Here is a 17,816-nt window from a genome sequence, read left to right as displayed (position 1 = left end):
CATCAAATTAATAGCTTTAGCTATCTATCAACATTTTTCCTGATCTATAAAAAAAAATTAAACATTCCAAAAGACTACATTAGGGTTATGATTTAATCACTTTAATATAGTGTTATTAGCTATCTGGTTCTAAGCTTGTGCAGTTTAATTATCCAATCTTTCTATTTAAAAGTCACTATTTAAAATTTTTATAAGGATGCTTACAAACTCACTCAAATTTACTAACTAAAATTTCCTTCACTCTTCACCTCAGTCAGAAAGTTAACAGCCTTTTTATAACCTTCTAAGGTGGTATCAAATTTAAAAAGAACTCTGCTAGGACAAAAACAGCCAGTAGAGGGACTAAAAGTTTACTTTTGTCATTAGTAGAACAAACTCACAAGTTTGATTCAAGGCAATAGTTCCTGTCATAAAGAAATCCAGACCTAGGCTGCGTACTGGCAGTTCATATCTGTAATCCTAGCTATTCATGAGGATAAGATCTGAAGATTGAGGTTCGAAGCCAGACCAGTGAGGGAAGTCAATGAAATTATCTTCAATTAACCACCCAAAAAACCAGTAGTGAACCTGTGGCTAGAATGCTAGTTTTGAGCAAAAAAAAACAAAAACAAAAAACCAAGCACAGCACTTAAGCCCTGAGTTCAAGCACTAGGGCAGCAAAAAAGAAAAGTACAGATATAGCATTAGAAAACATAATGTCAAATATATATAACTTTCTATCCTTTAGTCACTTACTAATGGGAATCTAGTGTACATAGGTGTAGCCCTTTGAATAATCCTATACAGCAGAGCTAAGTAATTACCAAACAGGGCTACAATTTTCCCATGAAAAACCAATGTTAGCTCTCCAGCTCTTCTACTACACCATCTTCAATTAAACCATACTTCTTGCTGTCTTGGAGGTTTTGCTAAGTGGTCAGTAGATTAAACAAATGAAGTTATATAACATATATATATATATATATATATACACACACACACACACTATGTATATATATATAAAATCTCCCCAGGACACAGCTACCTGGATGTTGCTCAGTAGCACTCAGTACCTGTGTGCTAACATTCTTTAAATCAGTGCTTAAACCTCAAACATTTGTATAAAAGTATTTTCCATGCTTACTTATTCTTTGTATTCATATTTATGAACTTAATGTTTCAAGTGAAATCAGTTTCATTTATTAGCAGCAAACTGTAGCAATAAGATCTGTGAAATTATATATTTCATAGAGATCTATTAAAATATAGATAAAATATTTATATATCCAGTAATTCATTGTCAGATATGATTACTTCTGAGGAAGTTCACTAAATTATGAAGATTAACATAAAAGTGTTTAATTAAAGACCTGACAAGCTTATATTTAAAATCAATATTCCAAAGCCAGAATTCTAAGTTTTAGGTTGGTTTTAAAACCCAAAATGACTTTGGTTGTTAAGATCTTAACTGCTGTGGCATAAATGAGTCTTCTGATGTCAAATTCTAAAATATTCATCTTAAGTTCTTTCAAAATGGTACTGACTACATAGAAAAGATCTCTAAAGAATACATTAAGCTGATTATTCATGGCTGCCTTTGAAGAATGAAAACTTTGTATGTTACTGTTAATAGTTCACTTTTAAAAAGTGAAGACTACCATAACTATGTATTTACCAAAAACTTAAGCACTCTTCAAAATAAAAATGTGGTTAGTATTCCAAATTAAAACTTTGAAGGCCAGGCTCCAGTGGCTCATGCCTATCATCCTATTCAGAAACTTGAGAGCTGAAGACTGTGGTTCAAAGCCAACCTGGAGAGAAATTCTATGAGACTATCTCCAATTAACCAGCAAAACTGACAGACAGTAGGTATGGCACAAGCCATAAAGTTGGCCATGTGAAAATATGAGCAAGGGGCCTAAGGGGGGATGGAGGAGCCTTTAGTTTACACCCTGATCCTATTACCTCACACACAGCCCCTTGCCGCTGCCACCCCCCCACTCAAAAAAAAGAAAGAAAACTTTAAAAAAAAATGTGCACCAGGACTGGGAAGGTGGCTCAGTGGTAGAGCGCTTGCCTTGCATGCATGAGGCCCTGGGTTCGATTCCTCAGCACCACATAAGCAAAAAGAAAAAATCCGGAAGTGGCGCTGCGGCTCAGGTGATAGAGCACTAGCCTTGAGCTGAAGAGCTGAGGGACAGTGCCCAGGCCCAGAGTGTCAGGCCCCACAACCGGACCCAAGAAAAAAACAACTGTGCACCAGTGAGGTGGCTCACACCTATAACCCAACTAACCCAGGAGGCTGAGATCTAAGGATGGAGGTTTGGAGCCAGTCTGGTCAGACTAATTTAACCAGCAAAATGGCAGAAATGGAGATGTGGCAGCTCAAGTTATAGAGCACCAATAAGAGCAAAAAAAAAAGGCTAAAGTGTAAGGCCCTAAGTTCAAGCCCCAGTGCTGGCACCAAAAAAAAAAAAAAAAAGATGCCTGCTTAGTATATGCCAATATGGTACACACTCCTAATTCTCATGATCCTAGCACTCCAAAAACTAAGGCAGGATCTCAGTACATGACCACACAAGTTAGTCAAAAACCTATGTTTAATAAATTTTTAAAAGGAAAAATTATTAAGGAAATGAGCCTGCTCTCATATAAAAATCTAGTATCTTGAAATATAGTAACATCTATAAATTATCTAGGCACTAGTGGCTCACTTCTATACTCCTAGCTACTAAGATCTAGGTAACAGTGGTTGGAAGTCAGCCAGGGCAGAAAAGTCCTTGAGATTCCATCTCCAATAAACCAGCAAAAAGGCTGGGCTACAAGAACCAGGTGCAGGTGGCTCACACCTGTAATTCTAGCAAATCAGGAAACTAATATCTGAGAACAGCAGTTTGAGTCCAGCCTGGGTAGAAAATTCCCTGCATTCTTATTTCTAATCAGCAAAAAGCTGGAAATGGAGGTGTGATTCAAGGAATAAGAGTGCCAGCCTTGAGCATAAAAGCCAAGAGTGAGCACAGGTCCTGTGTTTAAGCCCCAGTGCCAACACAAACACACAAACACACACACACACACACACACACACACACACACACAAAGAAAAACAAGGTGAAAGCATGGCTGGAGTGGTAAACCGCCAGTTGTGAGAAAACAAGACACATGATCATGAGGTGTAAGATCCTAAACTGAAGCCCTGATACCAGTCAAAAAAGAAAAAGAAGTGGTTCTGTAGCTCAAGTGGTAGAAAGCTCGCCTTGAGCTGAAGAGCACAGGGACAGCGCCCAAGCCCAGAGTTCAAGCCCCACGACCGACAAAAAAAAAGGAAATATATAACTATAACAAAATCTTAAAATTAAAAGAAACTTAAAGTATACATTAAAAGAAATATAGCCAGGCAATGGTGGTTCATGACACTTAATCCAAGCCACTTAGGAGACCATGCTAGTCGAGATCTTGCTACAAGGCCAAGCTGAAGAGAAAAGAGATCATCTCAATAAAGAGATATAAGTAGGGGCTGGGAAGGTGGCTCAGTGGTAGATATATAAGTAGTGGCATATACCCCTAGAGAAATCAAGACCCTAATTCAAAAATTACCCGAATGCCAGGTGCCAGTAGCTCCCATCTGTGATCCCAGCTACCTAAGAGGCTAAGATCTGAGGATCATGGTTCAAAGCCAACCTTCCCTGACTGTTATCTACAATTAACTACAAAAAAGCTGGAAGTAGAACTATGGCTCAAGCTGTAGCCTTGAGCACAAAAGCTCAGGAACAGCACATAGACCCTGAGTTCAAACACCAGGATCAGCACAAAAACCAAAAAAAAAAGTAGAGAAAGATTAATTAGAATTAAAATATTTTTGGGTTCAAGTGCTTTTATTGGTAACTAGCAACCCTCAAAAGCTCAGGCCTTGAGGTCAAGCCACAGGACTGTCACCAAAAATTGTTTAAAGTATATTCACATAAAAACAGCCACTTACTTTATCCTATCCTTTTTGCTCACACAAATCTATATACTACAGGGATCAAGCTTTTCTTTTTTTTTCCTGCAGGTCATGGGGTCTGAACTCTGGGCTTGAGCGTTGTCCCTCAGCTCTTCAGCTCAAGGCTAGCACTCTACCACTTGAGCCACACCACCATTCCCAGGGCCTCATGCATGCAAGGCAAGCACTCTAACACTGAGCCACCTTCCAGCCCCAGGGATCAAACATTTACAATTGAACTCTCCTCTAGACAAGAGCAGCTGCCCTTATATATGCCATCTGAGCTATTACCAATTTGAATTGTAAAATATAAGAGTTCTAGAAATGCACTCTGCCCTACATTTCCTTCAAAATTTAGAACATTTCTTGCTTTGAAAACCAAAAACCATGTTTAAGTACTTGTGATAGAACTGTTTTTGAAAATAAATTGAAATTTCAGGGAACAGCCTAAAGTAACATCAAGGAACTATACTGGGCTTCAAACTGAAAATAAAACCATATGTTATCTGGAGCAAGAAGTTTTACTTAATCTGGAATTACTGGACAGATAAATTCAGCTTCTTGCAATGGATAAGCTGTAACTGACTTATAGACATAGTTTTTGTCAACTTTAATTCTGGGAAGTATTTACCACATTAAGGATAATAATCATCATTAAAGCTCCTATCACTAACAAAATTTGAAAACCTTAGGTTTTAGAACACAAAAAATACATATAGTGAATAACTGATAAAACCAAATAAAAATGTTTTTGACTTCCAAGACCAGCATATAGTTTGTTGTTTTGTTGTTTTTTTGGTCATGGGGCACTGTCCTTCAGCTCTTCAGCTCAAGGCTAGTGCTCTACCACTTGAGTCACAGAGCCATTTCCTGTTCTCTGGGGTTTAAATGAAGTCTCATGGATGTTCCTGCCTGGGCTGGCTCTGAACCGTGATCCTCATAACTCAGCCTCCTGAGTAGTTAGGATTACAGGCTATTTCAATTTTTTTAAATTTCAATATTTAAAATTCAAAAAGTAAATCACAGCAGGGCACCAGTGACTTGTGTCTATAATACTAGCTACTTAGGAAGCTGAGATCTGGGGATTCAAGTTCAAAGCCAGCCCAGGCAGGAAAGGCCATGAGATTCTTATCTCCAATTAACTACCATTCAAAAAACCTTTGGAAGTAAATCTGTGGCTCCGGTGGCAGAAGCTAGCCTTGAGCAAAAAGAAACTCAGAGACAGCATCCAGGCCCTGAGTTCACCAGCCCAAAAACAAGTCACAAAAATGTTACATTCCAATAATAAATGAGGTTATACACCATTTAATCTTCACAATTCTCTAAAATAGTTACCTTTTTCCAATTTTTCTAATGGGGAAACAAGCTGAGGTTATATAATTTGTCAGCAACTCATGGGTAGAATGAGAATTTGTACATCTAGCCAGTCAAAATCAGATTTTTCTGAATCTTATGACACAAATTTACAGTTTTGCAAAATTACATCTTAAGTCAAAAGAAAAGATAATTAATTACAAAATAGTTCATGGGAAATTATCCTTATACTCCTAGTACTGGCTTACATACTACATTGCAAAATCTGAGTCATTAACTGACATTGAATATATACATGTATTAGAACCTAGAACTTAAAATGTTATAAAATCCTGCTAATTATCCACTACATTCATATTCTTACTTTTTCTGAACACAGGAGGCAACAGAATCAGATTGAAGCCTAAATAACATAACATTAGTGTTATAAGAAAGGCTAAATGTAGCTCAATGACAAAATATTTTCAAAAAAGGAAAAAAATTAAGCCAGGTGTTGGTAGCTCAAGCCTGTAATCCTATCTACTCAGGAGGCTAAGATCTGAGGATCACGGTTCAAATCCAGCAGAGGCAGGAAAGTCCATGAGACTCTTATCTCCAATAAATTACTCAGAAAACCAGGAGTACTGTGGCTCAAGTGGTACAGCACTAGCCTTGAGCTGAAAAGCTCAGGGACAGGGCCCAGGCTGAGTTCAAGTCCCACAACCAAACAAACAAACAAACAACAAAAAAAAAAGAAAAGAATTCATATTGCATTATAGATGCAACCTAAGAAAGTGACTTTTTAAATATTGTCGAGGGGCTGGCTCAATGGTAGAGTGCTTGCCTTTCATGCATAAGGCACTGGGTTCGATTCCTCAGCACCACATAAGCAGAAAGAGCTGGAAGTGGTGCTGTGACTCAAGTGGTAGAGCACTAGCTGAGGGACAGTGCCCAGGCCCAGAGTTCAGGCACCATGATTGGCAAAAAAAAAAAAAAAATATATATATATATATATATATATATATATATATAATCGGGTATACTTTTAAGTGTATGTATATAACCTAAGTAAAATGTATTAAAAAATACTAATAAATTTCATAACTATTTCAAACTTCAACCTTATGCAATATTGCATATAAATGTTAAGAAATTAAACATTTTAACCTTAACTGTATGGTATTTTATTGTAAGTGAGAAAGAAGTAATTTCTAACATCACTTTCACACTAAATCTTTATAAAACACAGAAAATTTAGTAAGTGTTCAGCAGATGAAAATATTCTGTCTTTTCCAAGGAGATATAATAAAAATTCCTTTCAAATTTGTCTTCACATTACATTTCAGTAAAAAGAAAAAAAGGTTAAGGGTGGGGAAGAAACATGAAATACAAACCAAAGCAAGACCAAAACAATTCCAATTATTTGTTTTGTCTTTGAGACATGCTGAAATTATTACATAAGTTAATTAGGCCACAAAAATAGTACATAAGGAAATTATTTTAAGGGGAGGAAATACTTGGCGCATTGGTCAACGAAACAAGTCCCCCAAAAGCCCATAAAAGTAATTTTAGAGTATAAATGAGTGACAATTATGAGTAAAAAAAATACTAAATACTTAGTATTTCAAATTATCTATTATATAATCTCTTGAAGAAATCTACAGTATGAACATGGCATAATTCATTTAGCTACTTTTAACCACAGATGATCTTAAAATTATTAAAAATACTTAAGTGAAATTATTATATTAAGACTTGGTTTGTTCCTAGTCTTTTAATTTTTAGTAACTGATACATAATTTTTGGCATTGTCTTATATAAAAGGAAAATTTTATATAAGGAAGTAAAACACATTAATTTTTGCACCTACTGCTTGTTTTGGACAATTTCTAATTAAGATGCAATGCTTCCTTACTATCTTTTACTCTCCTGAGGGCTTGGAAGGTGGCTCAGTGGTAGAGTGCTTGCCTTGCATGCATGAGGCCCTGGGTTCGATTCCTCAGCACCACATAAGCAAAAAGAAAAAAGCCGGAAGTGGCGCTGTGGCTCAAGTGGTAGAGCGCTAGCCTTGCTGAAGAGCTGAGGGACAGCGCCCAGGCCCAGAGTTCAGGCCCCACAACCGGACCCCAAAAAAAAAAAAAAAAACTTGATTCTTTCACTCTCCTGAAAAATTATGGTTTTCTGAATCTACAAAACAACAGAATATAAAATTATGAAGAAATATTATAGCAAATATTTTGAAATAAAATATAATCTAAGCCAGGCACCAAAGGCTCAGACCTATAATCCTAGCAACTCAGAAGGCTGAGATCCAGAAAATAAAGATTCAAAGCCAGTTGCAGGTAGAAAAGTTTCTGAGACTACATCTCCAAAATAACCAGCAAAAAGTCAGGCTGGAAGCATGGCTCAAAAGAATAAGAGTACCAGTTAATGAGCAAGCCAGTGTACTCTGGCCCTGAATTCAAATCCTGTGCCAGCAAAATAAATCAATAAATCACTAATGAACAAAAAGTAAAACTGGACCTTAAAGTTTTTTTATTACCTTTAAGTAGTTGTACAAAGGGGTTTCAACTCAAAATATCCACTTATGAGTATAATATCACCCCTTTCATTTGAAATATCTTTAAATAACTATTAAAATTAACAGTTAGGGGATGGGAAGGTGGCTCAGTGGTAGAGCGCTTGCCTTGCATACATGAGGCCCTGGGTTCAATTCCTCAGCACCACATAAGCCAAAAGAAAAAAGCCAGAAGTGGCGTTGTTGCTCCAGTGGTAGAGCACTAGCCTTGAGCTGAAGAGCTGAGGGACAGTGCCCAGGCCCAGAGTTCAGGCCCCACCACCGGACCCAAAAAAAAAAAAAAAAAAGAAATTAACGGTTAGGCATGATGGTACACATATATAATTTAATCCTAGTATTCAGGAGATTGTGGGAGAAATATCTTGAGTTTGAGGCCAGCTTAGGCTACATAGAAACTCTCATATAATTAATGTTCAAAAAGAAATAACATTTTCATTTCATGCTACTTTGTACTCAAATATTATTAAACAAAATATCTCTTGATTTGCTCAAAAAAAGTGTTCCTAAGAGGTTCCTTGTAAACTTGTGCACATCCCATCTTAAACGCACTAGGGGGAGCTCCCTAGTTGGAAGAATCCTAAAACATGTGCTTTTGTCACATTTACGCTTTATTCACTGACCTACTTATATTTCTTTAGAAATACCACTCCATGCTTACCCCAGGACTTTATCCCATGTTTTCATTTGACATAGTTTTTTGAAACATCATCCCATTCCTATCAGTTGCCACTAAGACAACTTTGGCCAAGTATTTATTTACTTTCTCTCACACCACAATATCCTTAGGATGAAAAATAAAGTCTAAAGGAAAAGAAATAAATTATACATATATATATATATATATTTAACATGCTAAAAACAGACAAGATTACCCTGAATTAAAGGGGATTTAAAATATACCTATTTAAAACCTTCATCTCTTCTATAGCAATAAGGATTCAATGGTTTCATTATTGTAAATTTGGAATAAGAAGCAGAACAGGTTAAGAAAGTGATTGTTCAATATTACACAGTAACTCAATTGCAAGACCAAGATTCCATCTTCTATTTCTAGTTATTGCTCTTGTGATACACAATGCAAAGTATGACTGTAATGTCCCCTTCTCCACCAATAATTATTAAAAATATTTTTCAGTATGATTAAAATTTCAGGAGTTGCTAAGATCATTCAATAGGAAAAGGGTATCCATTTCAACAGATGGTGCTGTAGAAATTGAATAGACCCACAAAAAAGGAAATAAAGTTGGATCCTTATATAACACACACAAAAATAGCTTGATGCTCAGGAGGCAGAGATGAGTTCAAAACCAGCCTGGGCAGAAAAGGTCCTATGAAACTCTTAGCTCCAATTAACCACTCAAAAACAGGAAGTGGAGCTGTGGTTCAAAGTGGTAGAGAACTAGCCTTGAGCAAAAAAGAGCTCAGCAACAGTGCCTAGGCCCTTGAGTTCAAGCCCCATGACCCACCAAAAAAATTAGCTTGAACTAGACTTCTACACTGAAATCTAAACCTGTGAAACTCTAAAAGAAAAAAAAGCTTCAAAAGTATTAGATTAACCAACAACTTTTTAGATATTATACCAAAAGCAAAAGGAGTAAAAGTGAAAGTGGACTATACAAAAATTTAAAACGTCTGTACATCAAAGGACACAATCAGCAAAGTAAAAATGTATCCCACAGAATGGAAAATATGTGCAGGTTATTAAATCTTCTTTTAACAAAGATCTAGAACATATCCACACTCCTACAGTTACAAGACTGGTGATACAAACCTATAATCCTAGCACTCAGGAGGTACAAGCAGAACAATATAATTAGAGGCCAGCCTTGGCAAAACAGCAAGACCCTGTCTCAAAAATAAAATGCATGGCCAGGCACTGGTGGCTCACGCCTGTAATCCTTGCTACTCAGGAGGCTGAGATCTGAGGATCGTGGTTTCAAAGCCATCCCAGACAGAAAAGTCCATGAGATTCTTATCTCCAATAAACCACCAGAAAACTAGAAGTGACTCTGTGGCTCACGTGGCAGAACGATAGCCTTGAGCTGAAGAGCTCAGGAACAGAGCCCAGGCCCAGAGTTCAAGCCCCACCACTGACCAAAAACAAGATCGATCAAAACAAAAATAGTTTTTAAAATCATCAAAAAGTAGACAAAGTAATTGAATAGACATTTCTCCAAAAATAATAATACATAGTAGTCAGCAAACACACGAACATACTTAATGACTAGTAATTTGGAGAAATGCAAACAAAAGCCACAGTATTACATCATATTCATTAGGATGGCTAATATTAGGAGGAACAGGAGACCATGAGCAGGAAGGACCTTGTGCAGTAGTAGTGATAATATAAAATGGTGCAATTGCTACAGCAGACTATGAGTACTTCCTCAAAAAAAACTAAAACTGAAATTACTATCTGATCCAGATTTTTTTTTTACTATTATGGCTTTTTTACTATCAGTATGATTCCACTTTAAGGTATAGAACCAAATCAAAAGTCATAATCTTGAATAGACACTTATACAAATCCATGTTCATTGCAGCATTACTCCTGATAGACATGATCTACAAATAACATTGACAGTGGATAAGCAAAATTTAATGTATACATAAAATGGAACACAATCCAGCTTTAGAAAGAAAATCCTAATGCATGCTATAATATGGATAAACCTTAAGAACATTATGCTAAGTGAAATAAGACAGTCATAAAGACAAGCTATTTCTCAGATCCTTGGAAAATTGGTTCCTAGTTCTCTAAGATACCATTCATATTCAATAACTTACATAAAATTCAGTATTGACAAGTATCTTACATACATCCTCCAGTTTACCTAAAATCATCTGTAGGCTATTTTTAATAGCAAGGATAATGTAAATGCTGTCAAAAGCTGCTATTCTATATTGCTTAGGGGATAATGGTTAAGAGTTTGTTCATGTTCAGTACAGAATTTTTCTTTTACTATTTTCAATCCATGGTTGATTGAATCAATGGATGTGGAACCAACCGATTAGGGGGCCAACTGTACAGTGTACTTCCACTATGAAGTATCCAGGGCAATCAAACTCAAAGAAACACAAAGTAGAAAAATGACTCCCTAAAGTGTGAGGGTAAGGGGAAATAGGAAGTTACTGTTTAATGAGATCCAGATTTGCAAGATGAATCTAGATGTTGGGTGCATAATAGTGAAATACTTAACAATATTGAACTTAAAATTTTTTCCAAATTATTTTTAATTAAAAAACTTTAAAATGTTGCAAAATAGGGTTATGGGTGGAACTCAAGTGATAGAAATGTCTGCCTAGCATCACAGGGTCTTGGGTTCAAAACCCAGCAAAAAAAAAATTATTTTATACAAAAAACACATGTGCACAAATATTCACAACAGCTTAATATTCAGCACTACAGTATGTTTATAATAATCTTTCATCTCAAATGTTTTATACTTTATTTGTTGACAGCCCTAGAAAACCCAAGTGACAGCCAAGTTTTCACTATTTCAATCACCTTTAAAAGGCTATACTTGAATACTAAATGGGTACCACTTGGGTAAAAGGCAACACTATTAGAACTCTACTTGGATTATCTGATGATTTCAAATTCTATGCCTAAGAATAAAACAGATTCTCACCAAAAATCATTCAACTTGAAAACAACAGGAAATAGAGTAACTCAAAACAATAAAACAATACAACTACCTACACATAAAACTTTAAAAAGACCTCTCAAACTTTATGTATCTCCTAATTTTAGCTACTTGAGCTAGTTTAGATTTCTAGTAGCTCTCAAAGGAGCAGCATTATTTGCACTATTAAACAAAAGGGGGAAATTATCAAATGTATCTGATAAGCAAATTAATAGAGCTGCCATGAAAGGAAAGTATAGAGGGTATATATTACTCTATGGCTGTCTAAATAAAAATAAATGGTACTCTTTACCAAAATTATATATTTAAAAGAACCTTCTATATGCAGAGAACTTTTTTGGCAGGATAGCCAAAGTGCTTGGGGAAAACATTCACCAAGACTGACTCTATCTTCCTCGGGGAAAACATTCACCAAGACTGACTCTATCTTCCTCAGGTACTTTAACCTTACAGTTGGTATCTGCAAATTCTAATAAGCACCCTAGAAAATACTAAATAAATTAAGTGTAATGGTTATGGAAAAATCACATGGAAACCTATTATTTAAGGCTTTTTAAATGCTCTATATGACAGATATGCTGTTTTCCATTTAACTCACTTTTTCTCATTCCTTGCTGTTACTTTGGTTATATGTAAGTATTTAGTACTGGGAATTTCCCAATTTTAAATGTGGCTCATGCCTGTAACCCCAGATACTTGGAAGCTGGAAATTAGGACCACAGTTAGCAAAAACACACACAAAAAAACCAATAAAATAGATGTGGTTGTGCCCGCCTATTCCAACTATGCAGGAGGTGTAATAGGAAGATCAATATTCAAGCTCACAGGGACAATATTGCAAGATATTATTTGAAAACTAGAGCAAAAATGGTCTGGGGATGTAGGGCTCAACTGGTAGAGAACCAGCAATCAGGAGTTCTTGTCAAACTCTAAAACCACAAGAAAAAGAAAAGGTTATAAAGATATTCCACAGATAGCAGGCACATACAAAGTGCTTTTACAAAGAAACATACAATTGTTTTAAATATTTTAGACATCCAAAATTCCTGAATTTATTCTTTATATAAATTTTAAAATGTGGAAAAATTAAATCAGCTAGAAATATAGTATTATGATGAAGAAATCTTCTGGAAGGATGTTTCTTCTAATTGAACACTTTACTCAATCATTTTCATTCAGAAATCGTGGCTTCTTAAATTATTTTAATGATAGTTTCATTTTTATGTGCCAATTCAAACATAATTATTAATATTGCTCCCCGCATCCTTGCTGATTCATCAAATTGAGTAGCATTATCCATGCCTGTTGTTGAATTAATAAATCCTAACGTGAAAAAACCATCCAATCCAGATTCTTCTTTTGGTCATAGTGATATAACAGGACCACCTTCAACCTCAAGTTTTAAAAATTTTTAAATTTAAAGGGTTTGATAATGACAACTGGGAAAGGGAAAATAAAAGATTTAACTTAGAAATGTTCTGAACTCCATGAGTTATTTAAAGGAAGCACCCCAAGAAATATTTTTGATGTGTAGTAGGAGGCATATCCAAATGCCTTTCCCACTTATGAAATGTGATGCAGAAAAACAGGAAATTAAGAATTCCACTATACATTGAGAACCTGACAACCAAATAAGGACACTCATGATAAGCAATTTTCAAATGTATCTTTCAACTCAAAAAGGTTTAGATCAAAACCTTAAGCAAAAAAAGCCTGGAGAACTTATAACTAAGATATATGAAATACTTTATAGAAACACCAGTTGCAAAGAGTTGCAAAATAAAGCAATACAGAGAAAGAGAAAGATTAATATGATAATATTTATCTAAATAATGGGAATAAGGCCCAGAAAAGTCACTCTCAATTGTAATATGTACTTAAATGTTACAGGACTAAATTCACCAATTCTTAAAGATGTTTTAAGTGCCGAAGAGTTATCCAAACGCATAAAATTTCTAAAACAAAAGAACAATTTCATTTCCATTGCTATAAAGCAAATAAATGTATGTACAGGAAGGATTTTTCTGAAATGTGATACTCATGAAAACTGTAGATTATACCAGGGATAAGAATACATATACCTAAATACATCATCATAGCAACTGTGTTTTGCAATACAACGTAAGTTTTGAATGCTTTGGTACTCCTTTGTTACGTGTAGCATTACATTCTTTAGTATCTTGTATTTCCAGAGTAGCAATATTATAAAAAGTTATAATGAACCACCTTGCAGTATTCCTTAGTGAAAGCATATGAGGCTCTTGCCTCATCCTCAGACAAAAGCAGGAAAGGGACTTCAACAGATTTAGGGAAGGTTCTTCTGTATTTTCCAGACAGACTTTTTGCCAGGGGCTTGAAACAAAAAATGAAACCAAATGTTGCACCTGCCATTTAATACAAAATTCCTTCTTTAGTAGTTTCTAGGGGCATATATTTCAAAAAAGAAAAAAATGGGGAAGGTGGCTCAGTGGTAGAGCGCTTGCCTTGCATGCATGAGGCCCTGGGTTCAATTCCTCAGCACCACATAAGCAGAAGAAAAAAAAAAAAAGCTGGACGTGGTGCTATGGCTCAAGTGGTAGTGCGTTAGCCTTGAGGTGAAGAGCTGAGGGACTGCATCAAGGCCCAGAGTTCAGGCCCCAAGACTGGACCAAAAAAAAAAAAAGGGGGAGGGCACTGGTGGCTCACACCTGTAATCCTAGCCACTCAAGAGGCTGAGATCTGAGGATCATGGTTCAAAGCCAGCCTGGGCAGGAAACGTGAAACTATCTATTAACCCCCAGAAAACTGGAAGCAGTGCTACAGCTCAAGTAGTAGAGTGCTCTCCGTGAGCTGAAGAGCTCAGGGGCAGCACACAGGCCCAGAGTTCAAGCCCCAGGATTGACAAAAAAAAAAAAAAGATGCACTCAGCCAGTTCCTATACACTACTCAAAGTATTTTTTCAGGGTAGTTTAACAGTATGTTTAGATTGACCCTTGACAAAATGAACAAACAGTAAAGTTTCCTGTAATATTTTTACTAATATAGAAATGAAGACTACTAATCAACTAGTGGCTATAAATCCACTTCAATAGTTGCATATAGGAACAGAGTAAAGGAACAGAGTAACTGAGTATGTTTGAGGTAGAGTGTTTTCCCTTTTATGTCTTTAGTGAACTGGGCAAGAACTGAAACTAAATTCATGTTAACTATAGAGCAAAGAATTCATTCTGAGTATAAACACTAGGACCTTAATGGGGGATATAATAGCACACACATTAGGGAGAGTTCCACCTTTGAACTATGTGCACACTGTATTCCAATCTTAAATATTTTATACTTGCATTGCATGTTATAGGTTTGCGATGGATTGTGTTTTTCCACACAAAAAAAGTGGACTATTTTTCCACCTTAATATTCAACCTACCTGCCCATAGTTGTCTATGCCAGTTACTAATCTATTTAAATTTAATAAATCAAAAGCTGTCCTTAGGGATTGGCCAAGAGTCGTAAGTCCTTCAGCCTGAAGGTTTTTCAGTTCATTCATAAAGGTTGCATGGTTTTCTTTCCATCCGGCCTGAAAAGAAAGATGTAAGAATTTTTTTTCATCTTTAAAGCCACATACACACCGACAAACCATTTTAATCTGACATTCACTAAGCAAGTGCTTTACTTTGGTTTGGAATGGTTTGGTTAACGTGTTAGATCTGTTGTCTGTGGAGGCAATTTCTCTCTTCCAAAGGTGGCCAAGAATAAACCTGCTTGTTCTGTAGTTTTAGGTAAGCAATGGCCTTAATACTTTATAACTTCATCTGAAAATTTATTACCTAACATACTACCCTTCCCCCCCCCAAAATTGGGGGTGTGAAGGGTCCTAGTGGAAGGCAGATGGCAGCAGGACTTCCGAAGTTGACCCACAGCTGTCCCACCAGCATGGCCCTGGCTAGGAGGACTCTTAAGATGCCAAAGCTTCGGGGAACCCCCCCCCACTTCTGGGGCTCCCAGACCAGCCGAGCCGATTCCCCTTTAATGCAAACCCGGGCTCAGCACGGTTGGGCCCGGCTGTCACTCGGGCTAACTTGAATAAATATCCCCCACAGTTCATTGCTGCCGCTCACGCCGCGGAGGGGAAATGTCGGCCATGTTGATCAGCGCTGCCGCCGCTGCCGCCGCCACCACCACCACCAACACCACCGCAGGGCCGAGAAGGGCCGGGGAGGGGACGGCGGTGGCCCCGGCGACTCCGTACCCGCCGAGACGCCCCCGAGCGGAGGAGGGGGTGGGAGGCCGCCAAGGGGAGAAACCTGGGCGCCCCGAGCGCGGCGGGTGGGGGAGGGGAGCATAATGAAGGGTGAATGGGGGGGCGGGGAGGGCGAGCGAGGCTGGAACAGGGAAGGAAGGAAGGAAGGGAAGGGGGAGGGCGAGGGCTGTTACCTTGATAGCATAGGGCGGCTCTTCGAAAGTGACCAGCATATACCTGTCTCCTCGGCTGGCGGGGTCCCGGGCACGGAGCTGCGGGGACAGGAGGGACGGGGCGGGAGACAGGGGGAAGCACAGAGGCGAGGTTACGAGTCGGAGAAGGGGCGCCCGGCGGCCCCCCGCCCCCTCCCCCAGCCCCTCCACAGTAACCGCACACGCAGCGGCCGCCCCTGCAAGCCGCCACACACACTCACACCGATTGCTTCCCACACACCGACCCGAAGGCCGGAGCCCGGGCCCGGCCGAACCCCGCTCGCAGCGCCCGCCCGCCCGCCCGCCCGCGTGGTGGGGGAGGGGGTCCCCGAGCCCGGCAGCGCCCGCAGTCAGATTCTCCCCCCCACACACCGGCGACACCCCCGCCCCACCGCCCCCAGCCGCTCTCCCCCGCCACCACCACCACCCTACCGCCCGCGGGCCAGGGTCGGGGTCGCGCCCGGACTCGGTCTGTCGGTACCTTCATGAAGGTCTCTACCGCGCCTTTGGCCGTGTCCAGGTAGGTGGTGCCCAGATGGCTGCGCTGGTTCATAGAGGCAGACGTGTCTATCAGGAACAGTAAGATGGGCATAGTGCTGGCCGGGGACACCGGGGCCCGAGGTGGTGGAGAAAGAGATGGTGGTAGAGGTGGAGGTACCGGCGGCGGCCACCGCCGCTACGCGGGGCTGAGGAACGCGGCCCCCGGGAGGAAAACACCGCCTGGGTCTTTCCTCCGGCTGCGGGGAGTTTCTCCCCCGATAGTTGAGAGGAAACTCCCCAGACCCGGTCCTCCCCCGCCGTACCCCCGCCTCCGCCTCCTCCTGCCTGCCTGCCCGCTGGGGCGGGCGCCCGGCCGTCTGTCTGTCGGTCGGTCCGTCCCCCCCGCCTGGGGGTCCCGTCCCCGCTCCCGGCCCCCGTGTGTGTCCCCGCGGGAACCGGGCCTGACTCCCCACCCCACCCCCGGTGCAGGGAGTGGGGACCAGAGAGCTGGCGAAGAGGGGAGTGGGCTGAGGGGAGATTGGCCCTGGGGCTGTTGGGAGAAGTTTCACGGACTCCCTCCGCACCCCGGCGGTGCCACCACTTTCTCAGCCCCTCTCGCTACTGAAGCGCTTTTCTCTCTCACACTCCGGTTTTAACTCGGGCAGGGGCTGAGTAGGCTCCGCCCTCTGACACGTCCCCGAGCCACGTGTGCACCGCCCCGCTCCTCTACTGGCCAGACCTGAGCCTCTTATTAGCATATTCAAACAGCTCAGGGGCGGGAGAAGCTTGTAGGCCGGCTCGGGAGACTGTTACTGAGCACGCGCGGAGGCGGAGCGTCGGGTGCGCGCGAGAGCGAGCGCGAGAGGCGAGCAGGCGGGCTGGGCGACGCGGAGGCGGGCTCCGGGAAGGGGCGGGGACCGGCCGCGGAAGGCCCGCGAGATGGGGGGTGGGGGCGGCGTCGGCGCGTGCTGGGCGGCCCCGGCTGTGAGTCTGCGCGTCGGGAATGCCGGCCTTTTCCTTTGGTGGTTGGAAGTGGTGGAGGTCGAGGATGGCGTAGAGGGAGAGAAATGGAGACTGAAGGCTTGGCCCCCCTGCTCCCACCCGAGGTAGCGGTGGCGGCCTGATGGAGTGACGAGAGTCGAGCAAAGTGAACCAAGCACCCGGGCTGGGGAAAGAGCCGGCCCGCGACTGCCCTCCAGAGGAAGGCTTGGGGCCCGCGTTCGCTGCGGGAGGAGGCGGGTCCCTGCGCGGCGGAGGGCGGGCCCCAGCGCGGGCGGGCCCGGGGCGGGGGAGGGGAAGTGAGAGGTTGTTTATGACCAGGGACTAATCTCCTCCGAGTCACACCGCTCCCGCTGGGGAGTGGGGAGAGAGGTCCGATCCTCGCTGGGCCTGAGTGAGCCGCCAACGTGGAGGGGCGAGGACCTCAGTAGGC

General features: G+C 40.7%; 1 protein-coding gene across 2 annotated transcripts in view; it reads right to left on the bottom strand.

Annotated features, from left to right (window-relative positions):
• The window catches only part of Ints6 (integrator complex subunit 6), a 92,800-nt gene extending 75,789 nt beyond the window's left edge, over nt 1-17,011 (bottom strand). The window contains exons 1-3 of one of the 2 annotated variants that reach the window (XM_013034840.1): nt 16,386-17,011; nt 15,887-15,964; nt 14,880-15,029 (exon numbers count right to left, since the gene is read on the bottom strand). In XM_013034840.1, coding sequence (XP_012890294.1) covers nt 14,880-15,029; nt 15,887-15,964; nt 16,386-16,496 — 339 coding nt within the window. In that variant the 5' untranslated portion in view covers nt 16,497-17,011. Of the gene's footprint in view, nt 1-14,879; nt 15,030-15,886; nt 15,965-16,125; nt 16,179-16,385 lie in introns of those variants that run through there. The other variant, XM_013034842.1, reaches the window with a different exon arrangement.
• Between the last annotated feature and the right edge of the window lie 805 nt (nt 17,012-17,816).

The sequence above is a fragment of the Dipodomys ordii genome, unplaced genomic scaffold (assembly GCF_000151885.1).
Source record: "Dipodomys ordii isolate 6190 unplaced genomic scaffold, Dord_2.0 Scaffold197, whole genome shotgun sequence".
NCBI classification, from domain to species: domain Eukaryota; kingdom Metazoa; phylum Chordata; class Mammalia; order Rodentia; family Heteromyidae; genus Dipodomys; species Dipodomys ordii.
The sequence above is the reverse complement of the archived record's forward strand: the minus strand, read 5'-3'. Positions and strand labels throughout refer to the sequence as shown.